Raw genomic sequence first — 11,907 nt, 5'->3', positions numbered from 1 at the left:
GAAGGTGTGCGGTCTACTGGGAAGCAACAGATGTTCACAGTGCCACTTCCGTTGTCTGCTCCTTCAGCAACATGATGGGCTGTGCGATTGCCTGAAGGATTCACACATCTGCGGCAAGCAATGCGACAAGCTGGCTTGGTCCAATGGAACTAAAGTTGTTTGCACGCGCACCTGTATCGAGAAAGCAGCGCATGAGGACTGGGAGAGCGAACCTGGAGCACGTTTGCACAAATGTGAGGCATACGAAGCCCCCGACAGACACATGTGCCGATTGCAATGTGATCTGGCATCATCAAGGACGTGTCACAAGAAGTGTGTTCTATTTATCGATCACCCTAATCAGCATCTCTGTACTCTACCAACTGAGGAACATCTCTGTAGTACACCGTGCCATCTCAGCTCCCACCCGATCAGTCCTAGCAATGAAATCGGAGATCTTCATCCTCCATGCGCGTCACCAATCATTACTGACCACACTCATCTCTGTGGCAATGAGCACAAATGCGTAGCTCTGTGTGACGACAAAGATGGCATATGTGAAATAAGCCGAGAGCCCTTGGATGGAGATGCATGGAAGCTCGAACCTGGCCGTGATGGCTATCGACTTCAATGCTCAATCCTTATACCAGCCAACCTGACTAATCACACTGCAGATGCCACTCACCACTGTGGAAAGGTTCACAGATGCGGAGTCATGTGCCCTATGTGCAGCTGTTACTGTGACAAAGAGATAGACCATGACGGCCTGCACTCCATTGAAGATCACGGAAAAGTCGTCAATACCGCAGCAGTTCTGCAGAAAGAAACCAGAGATCTAGTCAGTAATGGATCAGATTTCACTTGCAAAAAGCTCTGCATCTCAGCAGGACGAGGACACATTCACTTAATGACAACCAGAGACAGTGCTGTCCAGGGTAAGAATGCTGGGGAAGTTGATCACTGTCGTTTTTGGTCTCATTTCAACTTTGAAGACCCGTGCAGCAGTGATACTGATCGAGAGATCTTCGGTCGATGCTCAGCATACTGCCACGACTGCTTACCTGCAGACTGTGAGGATTCAAGCAGTGGCATTCAGGATAACAACCATTCTGCTGGACTCTACTGCACTGAAGCAGTGCTACATGGCAGATTAACGGGTCCGGCAAACAACTCCGATGGCTACACCAGTATTGAGAGAGACTACCAGCAGTCAGGAACACTGCCTGGCCATCACTTTCTCTGCCGAAAGCAGCACACATGCCATGGTAGATGTGAATGCATTGATGGCAATGAGCAGTGCAGTGAGCGATGCCAGAAAGAGATCTCTCACGACGGTACGTGTTCATGTGGAAAGTTCCATCGATGTGGCGACACGTGCAGTGTCAAGAAGACCTCGCGAGATGAGACAATCAATTGCACCAAGCAATGCCACGAGTCTTCTGAGAAAATTGATCACATATGCTACTGCGACGACACAAAGTGCCATGCGGTATGTAACATCCAAGAGTGCAGAAATCAATGCAATCTTCATCATCAGCATGAAGGCGATCTGCATGACTGTGAACAGGATCATTCTTGTGCTGCACCATGTCAAGATGATGGTCGTTGTGAGCAGCAGCAGCAGTCAGGAGAAGAGGTTGATGGACAAAGTGTTCCAAGGGCAGAAAATGCAGGGCAGGCAGATATCTGGCAGAAGCTCACGTGCAACATTCCGCTAAAACGTGGAGTTCGCAGTCATACAGGATCTCACTCTTGCAAAGGTATTCATCTGTGTATGAACACATGCCCTCATTGTGCAGCGCCGTGTTTTCTTCAAGTCAATCACACAACACTTATGCACGAGGCAGACCACAGGCCCTTCACAAGCGGAAGGAGGTTGCAGATATTTTACGGCGACAAGCGGGAAGTTCGGAGCACGCACCAGACGACCTGTGCTACCGCTTGCAAGACTGCTGGTGCTGGTCATTTTCACGTGCTTGGAAAGTGTGAAAACAAGGCACATTGCACAGTGGACCCCGGTCAAATACGGCATTACCAGTGGCAAGGGCAGTGTCTGCATATTGCGTCTCACGCCACATTCTGGCAGTCAATATCATACAAAGATCCCTACTCTGACAAGGAAGTCTCTTTCTTCCAGTCCTGCCATGTGCTATGCACTAAAAGGCATGGTGAAGAGGACAGACCTCACTGTGCTGGAGAGATGTGGCATGCATCATACCGTATGCAAAGGCCAGGCTATGTCATGGGTGTCATAGATCAGCTATCACTCCAGCGGACCACCGTCTTTCATTTCTTTGAGAAGGACCAGCACAAGTGCGCCGAGCGCTGCACAATTCGCAACGCAGGAAATCTTTGCAATCGTGGATGCCAGAAGCAGATCCAGCATAACTGCTCCCCTCGGTGTGAGGCAGATTGCCCTGGAACTGGTGACCCCAAACACTTTTCAGGTGTTCCACAGCATCATTGCTGCAAAGAACATGACTGCAGAGAGTTTTGTGACAGCTCTCATCCCGGTGTTTGCTTTCTTGCATCAACTGACAGCCCTGCTCCAATCGGAAGCCGGCGTATACGTCAGAACAGCAATGCCTACCGCGTGAAGTGCAGTGTGGCATATCCTGTGGGCCAGTCTGATCATGGAAAGCGACAAGAGTCTCACAGCTGCGGTAGAGAGCACACCTGTGAGAAGTTCTGCCCTCTGTGTGAGCGCTACTGCAGATTGCTCTATGCTCACTCAGGGCCCTGCGAAACAGACCATGGATTTGTAATCAACACCAAGAAGGCAGTTATTACAATGCAGGATGGCACCAAACTAACAATCACTGGTCACCAACAAACCTGTAGTGAAATTTGCAATGCTGCCGGTCCCTCACACTCACACCATGTACCGTGCACCTGCACGGCACATGAACGCTCTACCGACTTGCAACCACAGCTATTTCACACGCATGCAAAGGCTACGCAAGGCACTGCATCTGACTTGACATCACATCGCGTCTTCTGGGAAGAGAATGGATTTCAAGATCCGTATGTCTCAAGAGCAGACATGGGTGAAGACTTCTCCAGATGCAGTGCTCAGTGCAACCATCAGCTAGATGTCGATGAAGACGGCAAAGCTGAGGCGTCCAAGTGCTATTTAGAGCTATACCATCCGCCAGTGGACATTCAGGTGTATAAGGACAAGATGGGTCACATTGAATACGAGAAGGACCCTGTCAAGCCCATGCATTACTTTCAGTGTGAGCACCAGTGCCTACATCGATGTGACAAGAGAGACAACGGAGAACAGTGCAAAGGACAATGCAAGCATCAAGCTGGTCACCAAGCACATGGAATCAACCAATGTGAGTGCACCGAGCCACTGCATCGTTGCGGAGAACCATGCATCAACGACAATTGCAGCGTGGGCTGCACTGAAGAATGGTCAATGGAGCATTCCATTCACTGGTGCAAGGAAGAGAAATGTCCAGGTACATGTACCTACACGACTTGCAACCAACCATGCAGCCTCCATCATATCCACACAGGAGAGGATTGTGACTGCGGAGATAGTCACCAATGTGCAGGAAAGTGTGATATGCCAGGAGTTTGCCTACTTGAAGGTGATGATCAGGAGGCTGAGGCTGATAGTGATTGTAGTATTGCAACCCCAACTGCTACATATCGACGCTGTAGTGTAACCTTGGCTGCTGGAAAAAGAGAGCACAATGGTTCTTGCAACTGTGGCACTCAACACACCTGCCTGCAACGATGCACTTGGTGCAAATCGTTTTGTTCGCTACAACATCAACATGATGAAAGTGATCATTATGCCAAGCATGGACGTATCACAGGTGCTGCTCTGCCTGCGGTGCTGTGCACAGTCTTTGACAAATACGGACAGACAATGATCTCCCGTCTTGGTGCTTCAGCATCACTCAGATGCGACGAAGTGTGTCGCAAAGCAGGCCCTTCTCACAGTCATTCTCGCCTTCCTGTTGAGAGCAAGAGTGAATCGTCTCTAACTCCCGATGCCGGTGTGAACGGTGTAAGCAGCTTTGGATCGAAGCACACGCTGTGTACTACACGGCCCGAGGAACGTTTGCGACATGACAAATTCTGGAAGGAAACCAGTTTCAACGAGCCTAGTTTCACAGTTGAGGAAGCGGCTGCATTTATTGAATGTCCTGTCATGTCCGAATGGCCACCTTGCCCTCTTGGAGAAGATGAAAAGCATGAAATCGTTCCTTGCGATCTAGGATTGTTCCACAAGCTTGTTTCAGGAGATGAATTTATGGGTACACCTGGCTTTGTGAGCACAAGCAGAGATTTGGAGTTGCCAGGACATCACTTCCCCAAGTCACATCCATGCCCTCTCTCTTGCAACCGACTGGTGGATCAGGAGAAATGCAAGACAGGCTGCTCATTGGGTGCCGGACACATTGCTGAAGCATGCGACTGTGACAGCTTTCACCGCTGCGGTGCTAGATGCAGTGGGCGAGACTGTGTCAAATTATGTGAGCAATCTTCCGCCGAGAATCATGTATGTGACTGCGGAGATAGAGGATGCATATCAGAATGCGATCATAAGAACTGCTTGGAAACGTGTGATCTGGAACATCCCCATCTGCCCAAACATGACTGCAGAAAACGCCACCGTTGCCCTGAGGTCTGCACAAAGCCTGGCATCTGTATTCTACGTACTAAGCTTCCTGAAAGTTCTACGGACCTGGGACAGGAGAAAGAGCAGGTGATTGCAAGGCAGTGCGAGGCTTTTCTGGAGTCAAATGAGTGGAGTCATACAGAAGAGCATAGCTGTGGAGAGCAGCACACTTGTCCTGAGCAGTGTCCAATGTGCAAGCATTACTGCAGCAAAGAATTTGGCCATGGTGGCCTCCACTGCATTGAAGATCACGGTCCAGTCATTGATCCAGCAGCTGTTCTGCAGAATGAAACACGAGATGCAGTCATTGTCAACCAAGATGCTCGAATGACATGCCAACAGTTCTGTGTCTTTGCCGGACAAGGGCACATACACTTGAGAGCGGGGTATGATGGCGAGCAAGCGGCAAATTGCAACCATTCTGATTATTGGTCTTTGTGTGAATTCGAAGACCCTTGCTCTGCCGCTGAAGGTGAGATCCTCTCTCAATGCTCTGCCTACTGCCATGACTGTGCGAAACTCGAGTCCACAGCTCCGGATGGAGACAGCGGTTCACGTGTAGGACGTGAAGAGCGTCGCAACCACTGTACACATCCAGTTCTGCACGACAACCTAGCCGGGCCGCACAACGGCTTGCTAGGTTACATCAGCACGGGGAAAGACTACGCGGAATCGGGCACGCTACCCGGCCATCACTTTTTCTGCCAGCACACATGCCATGGCAGGTGTGTGTGCCTAGCTGGCAGTGAGCAGTGCAACAATCCTTGCAAGCTAATCATTTCCCACGGCGGTGACTGTTCGTGCTTGGAATTTCACCCATGCGCTGGAACGTGCGCTGTCACAGCAATCTCGCGTAATGAAACATTCGACTGCACGAATTCCTGTTGCGCGTCATCAGAGGTTGTTGATCATGTGTGCTGTTGTCGTGGCACACAGTGCAACGCTGTATGCGACATCCAGGAATGCCGGAATCAATGCACTCGCAGCCATCAACACGGTGGTGATAAGCACGACTGTGGAGAGACCCATGCATGTGCTTCACCATGTAAAGATGATGGCCGCTGTCAGCAGCAGCAGAAACCGCAGCAGCAGGTGGAAGAAGAAGTACATCTGGATACGAAAACAGTCAGTGCAAGTCAGAAATCCAGTTGGCATAAACTGGCGTGCAGCGCTCGTCTAGAAGTCGGAGTACGCAGTCACTTGGGTTCTCATTCGTGCAATGGCCTTCACCTGTGTACCCACCAGTGTCGGCATTGTGCTGTGCCGTGCCATCTTGAGGCCAATCACACGGCCGCTCTCCACGAGGCAAACCATGGCCGCCTGGAGATTGATCAGGAGTATCCGATCTTCTCCGCCAGCCTATCAAGGATCGCTGTCCCATTGGGAACACCGTGCAGCATAGCTTGTCTGAAAGCAGGCCCTGGACACATGCATGTTTTGGAACACTGTACGCACATGAAACAGTGCGTACCCTACCCCAGAGATAAGCAGCATCTCAAAGTCGACGAGCAGACATGCCTTGTACCTCACGCAACATTCTGGCAGGCTAACGAGTTTCAAGATCCCTACCCGGAGCATATTCGGATTGAATTCCAATCATGCAATGCTAAATGTCCTCGTTGCCCTGAAGGTAATGTCGCTAACCACTGCGAGGGTGAAATGTGGCATGAGTCATACCGATGGCAGCTTGGGCGTTATGTCGAGGCGCTACCAAACCCTTTACAGAGAAAGCAGAACATTGTCCATTCATTCTCTCATCGACACCAGTGTACGTTTCAGTGTGATATTTCTGATGCTGGGCCTCGTTGTGAAGCCTTCTGCTGTCGTCAGATTGGCCATGAGTGCTCTGATCGTTGCAGCATTGATTGCCCAGGCAAGGGTGATGAGAGTCACCAGCGTGCACAAGGTGATCCTACTCATCACTGCTATAAAGAACACCAATGCGGGCACGAGTGCAGCGTCACCAAGGGAATCTGCTTCCTGGAATGGCCAGAAAAGGAGAAGTACGCCCCAGCCGGTAGTCGACATCTCCAACACAATGGAAATGGATACAGGTTGAAGTGCAAAGCCATGCTTCCGATCGGCAAGAGGGATCACTTGGGCGGGCAGAGCAGTCATACGTGTGGCAACGTACACACATGTGCAAAACGCTGTCCTTTCTGTGAACGATACTGCACTTTGGAGGAAGGCCATAAACCACCCTGTGACACCATCCACGGCCTTGTTATCAACACCACAACCATCAAAGCCAACCGCAATGATAATAGCCCAGTCATGCGTCACAATCAGGTGACCTGCAGTACCATGTGCGACTATGCCGGACCATCTCATTCTCACGAAGTACCGTGCTGCTGCGAGACTTTCAGCCGCAAAGAAAAACCATTCTACAGTCATTGGAGAACTTTGCCATTTCTGTCCAAAGACTTGACCTCACACGGTGAGTTCTGGAGAAGGACTGGATTCGTAGATCCGTACTCTTTGGTGTCAGCACCAAGCAAGGCAACGGAGTTCTCACGTTGCCTAGCTACATGCCAGTACAAGGATCATGAGAGCAGCAGCCTTGTGCAATGTGATGAGGAGCTCTACCACCAACCGCTCAATGCAGCTGCCTACATTGATAAAGGAGGATATCTGGATTACAAAAAGAGTGATTTGACACAGGCACTGCATCATTTCCCGTGCACGCACAACTGCAACAAGCGTTGTGACAAGATGGACAATGGGGAGAAATGCGAAGGTTTGTGCAAGCATCAGGCTGGCCATCCAGGACGTGGCATACAACAGTGTGAGTGCATCAAGCCGCTGCATCGTTGTGGAAAGCCCTGCATCAATCTCCAATGTAAAACACCATGTACTGATGAATGGCTAACGGAGCATTCCCTCCACTGGTGCAAAGAAGAGAAATGTCCAGGTACATGTAAGTACAAGACCTGCCACAAACCATGCAGTCTCAATCATATCCACACGGGAGAATGTGACTGCGGAGAAAGTCACCAATGTGCAGGAATGTGTGATATGCCAGGAGTTTGCCTACTTCAAGATAATGAGAAGGAGGCTGAAGCTGATAGTGATCGTAGTAATGCAACACCAGCTGCAACACTTAGGCGTTGTAGTGTGATTCTGGCTGCTGGAAAACGAGAGCACAGTGGTTCTTGTGACTGTGGTATTCAACACACCTGCCTGGAACAATGCACTTGGTGTAAATCGTTTTGTTCGCTGCAACATCAACATGGTGGAAGTGATCATCATACGAAGCATGGACGTATCACAGATGACGCTCTGCCTGCTGTGCTGAGCACGGTCTTTGACAAATATGGACAACCGCTGATCTCTCATCTTGGTGCTTCAGCATCTCTCAGATGCGATGAAGTGTGTCGCCAAGCAGGCCCTTCTCACAGTCATTATCGCCTTCCTGTTGGGGTAAAGAGTGCACAAGTCACAGCACCTCTCCAAAGTAATGTTGTTGATGCAAGGATTGACGGCTCAGAACATCTGCTGTGCACAGTACGACCAGCTGAACGATCAAGACATGATGAGTTCTGGACGGACAGTAAATTCAACCAACCAAACTTCACAGCTAAGGAAGAGAATGAATTTGTTGCATGCCCGGTGCTGTCCAAGTGGCTACCCGGCCTGCTTGGAGAGGGAGAAGAGTGTGAGGGATATCAGTGCGACCAGGGATTGTTCCACAATCTTGTTTCAGGAGATGAATTTATGGGTACACCTGGCTTTGTGAGCACAAGCAGAGATTTGGAGTTGCCAGGACATCACTTCCCCAAGTCACATCCATGTCTTCTCTCTTGCGGGCAATTGGTGGATCAGGAGAAGTGCAAAGCAGGTTGCTCATTGGGTGCCGGACACGTTGCTGAAGCATGCCATTGTGACGCCTTTCATCGCTGCGGTGCTGGATGCAGTGGGCGAGACTGTGTCCAATTATGTGAGCAATCATCAACCGAAGAACATGTATGCGACTGCGGAGGTACAGAATGCAGATCAGAATGCGATCATAAGAACTGCTCGGAAAGGTGTGATCTGGAACATCCCCATCAGTCTGAGCATGACTGTGGTGAACGTCACGGCTGCTCTGAAGCCTGTAACAGACCCGGAATCTGCCTGCAACGCACTGCACTTAAGCCTGGGAGCGACACTAGTGGGCAGATGGTATCAAGGCCGTGCTCAACTTCCCTTGAACGTCATCTGTGGGACCATGGTGAAGAGCATGATTGTGGTGAAGAGCACACTTGCGATACGCAATGTCCGCTGTGCCATCAGTACTGTTCTCGTGAGCATGGTCATACTGGTCGACACACAACAAACCACTCGCACGTGATCGAGAGTGAGCCGCAAACGATCGTCCTTGACCGCAACGAAGAATTGTGCGACACAGACGCAGCAACGTGCCAAACCATCTGCAGTATTGCTGGACCTGGCCACTCTCACGTCATCACTCATGGTGCTGGCGGCTGTTCCGGGGATAGAGAAATCTGCCGTTGTACCACTGCCGGAGTTCATCACACAACGCACAGGAACTTCTGGAGAGAGCTCAACTTCGAAGATCCCACCACTCCCGAGGAGCAGGTAGCTTACGCTCGCTGTCATGTTCACTGCAACCATCAGGACCATGCCAAAGATGGTCATCCCGTTCTCTGCAGTGGAGACCAGTGGCACACGTTCTTCTCCGATTTATCAGCCTTCGGTGGCGTTGGTTACGTTGGTACAACTGTCGGTTCTGAGTGCCAAGGGCATCATTTCGAATGTGACGGCCATGCGTGTGACGCGTTCTGCTGCCGCGAGGAGCACGCCAATCGAAAGTGTTGCCTAGGTCTTGGTCACAGCTGTTCGGCCGACTGTCCAGTCCACTGCAAGGGCTATGGCGAAACGCATCAGAGCGAGGGCAATGTAGTACACATGTGCCGAGAGGATCATACGTGTTTAGAGCCATGTGCTGGGACACCGGGACACTGTCAGCAAGTTCTGTCCGCCAACTGTTCAGAACCGAAGCGTCTCAACTGCCAGAAAATTATCCCATCAGGAAGAATACATCATACAGGAGTGCACCACCATAACTCGCACCAAGATGAACTTCCAGCCATCACTTCCCGCACCGCTCTTGGTAGTGTCCATGTCCCTAGCAGCACTGTGCATGACGGCCAGCACTACTGTACTGTGATGTGTCCAATGTGCTTCATGGCCTGTGAGCACGCTGCTGGCCATGGCGGTCCACACAGCACCACACACGGCACAGCCATTGGCCCGTCAGCGAGCCAGTTTGACTTAACGAAACAGTGGGTTGTCGTCACTAGTTCTGGTAAAGATGTTAAAGTCACTGATTCTATGTCATGTGCTGAAGCATGTGCCAAAGTGGGGCGAGGACATTACCACATGCAGAAGTGTGCAGTACCGAATAGCTGCAGACTACGCAACGAGCACCAAGCTCTCCATAAGAATGGTTACCATGCAGTGTCTCATCAGCTGTTCTGGGCATTGTTCAAATTCGAGAGCCCGTCTCAGCGTTCACTGGTGAACAACAGTTTTCAGAAGTGTGGAGTTTTCTGCCCACATCCTACGCACTCAGACGGAGCCGTGTACTGTGAGCTAGAATTTCATCATCCATCCAAGTACTTGTACGACCCAGTTCCTGGCTATCGCTCTACAGAGCGAGGCTGCCTCCTGAGATGTCAGCACGACTGCCAAGGTACCTGCAAATTCCACGGCAAGAGCCGGTTGTGCCTGAAAAAATGTGCTTCTGAATCCGGTCATGCTGAACCTTGCAAGTGCTCTGCAGCCCAGCACGCATGTCGTGAATTTTGCATCGCATGCGTAGACCAGTGTGCAATTACCTTGGAAATGGCCGAGAACCATAAGCACTCATGCCGAAAAGAGAAGCCGTGTGAAGCTGCCATGTGCGACTTCTGGTACGGTGAAGGGCTTGCCCAGTGCAGTCGAACGTGCCGGAAGGAGCATTGCCACATCAACCGACAGGAAGATATCCTACATGACTGTCAGCAGGATCATCCATGTCGATCATTGTGTGCACAAGGCGGCCGCTGTCCACTTGCAATAGCTCAACCAGGAGAGGCGGTATCTTGCCAAGCACACTGTGCTCAACCTGCCCGTCACGAGGATACACATTCATGCGGCAGTCCCCCACATGAGCACCTCTGCGATAGGCAGTGCCCGGTATGTAGAGTGCACTGTAGTCTGAGAGTCCACGCAGAAGATGAGCATCATGACATCGCTCACGCAAAACTCAGCGCTGGGAGCGTCTATTCGGTTGTGCTCAAAGCTGACGGCAATCCTTTCCAGCCGCAACGCCAGGCCAGTTGTGGAGAGATATGTGTACTGGCAGGACGAGGACACTTGCACCATGTACCTTGCCCGGATTCCTGTGAGCGTCGAGAATTCACCAGGGCAGGCATGCAATGCCACACCGCTGCTGGCAAGCACTACATGACTCATCGGCAGTTCTGGAAGGAGCTGCGATTCCCCGATCCTGCATTGAGCTTAGCCGCATCTGCTCATCCACCGGAGTTCAACCTATGCAACGAGATATGCCATGAGGGAGAGCAAGACTGCCAAGAGTCATTCTGCAACCTAGACGTGCTCCATAGTCTGGACTGTGAGAAGCCCAATGTGGGGAAGGAATCCCGCGGCCATCACTTTGAAGACTGTCGACAACTCTGTCGCGCAAAATGTAAAAAGCGTCATGTTTCCTTCAACAATAAATGCATCAAGCCCAAAGGCCATGGTTCAACAGCAGGGCATCTCTGTAACTCCTGTGCAGAGAGTTTATCAGCAGCAGCTGCGGCGGCCAGAGATACCAGTGATTCACGTACCCAATGCGCTACAACCTGTCCCTTGTGCAAAGTGCGTTGTAAGCTGCCACCGCATGATCGTGATGAGCTGCACGACTGTCGTCATGCCCGAATTACGGCGGAAATGAGCAAGGTAGTATACGATGAAATCATCAAGAAGAATAAAACCAAGGTCTACGGCAGTGTTTCGACAGACGGCCACACATGTGCAACGCTATGTAAGACATTGCGACCTGACCACAGTCACTTCATCCATGACTGCAAGGGAGATCTGAGAAGATGCAAAAGACAGCCCAACATCCGGCATGAACAAGCGGTCAAGAAAGATGTCACCGATCACGACAGTTTCTGGAGGTTGAAAGGATTTGTCCCACCACCGTGCTTGGGTACAGCGAAGAGATACTAGACTGCCTATAGCCAAGTAAGTGATCTACTAGTGATACTGTTCTTGACAATTAAATCCTGCGTGGAGAA

The 11,907-nt window shown here is 50.9% G+C and overlaps 1 protein-coding gene across 4 annotated transcripts in view; it reads left to right on the top strand.

The window, feature by feature from the left end:
* Positions 1-11,907, top strand: part of LOC135822627 (uncharacterized) — a 55,325-nt gene that overhangs the window by 38,730 nt on the left and 4,688 nt on the right. For all 4 annotated transcript variants that reach the window (XM_065335436.1, XM_065335437.1, XM_065335438.1 and 1 more), the window contains one exon: positions 1-11,854. This exon is cut by the window's left edge and continues 2,986 nt beyond it. In XM_065335436.1, the coding sequence (XP_065191508.1) occupies positions 1-11,839 (11,839 nt within the window). In that variant the 3' untranslated portion in view covers positions 11,840-11,854. The remainder of the gene's footprint in view (positions 11,855-11,907) is intronic.

Source organism: Sycon ciliatum, chromosome 8 (assembly GCF_964019385.1).
Source record: "Sycon ciliatum chromosome 8, ocSycCili1.1, whole genome shotgun sequence".
Lineage (NCBI taxonomy): Eukaryota > Metazoa > Porifera > Calcarea > Leucosolenida > Sycettidae > Sycon > Sycon ciliatum.
Note: the sequence above shows the minus strand (reverse complement) of the source record. Positions and strands in the feature narration are given on the sequence as shown.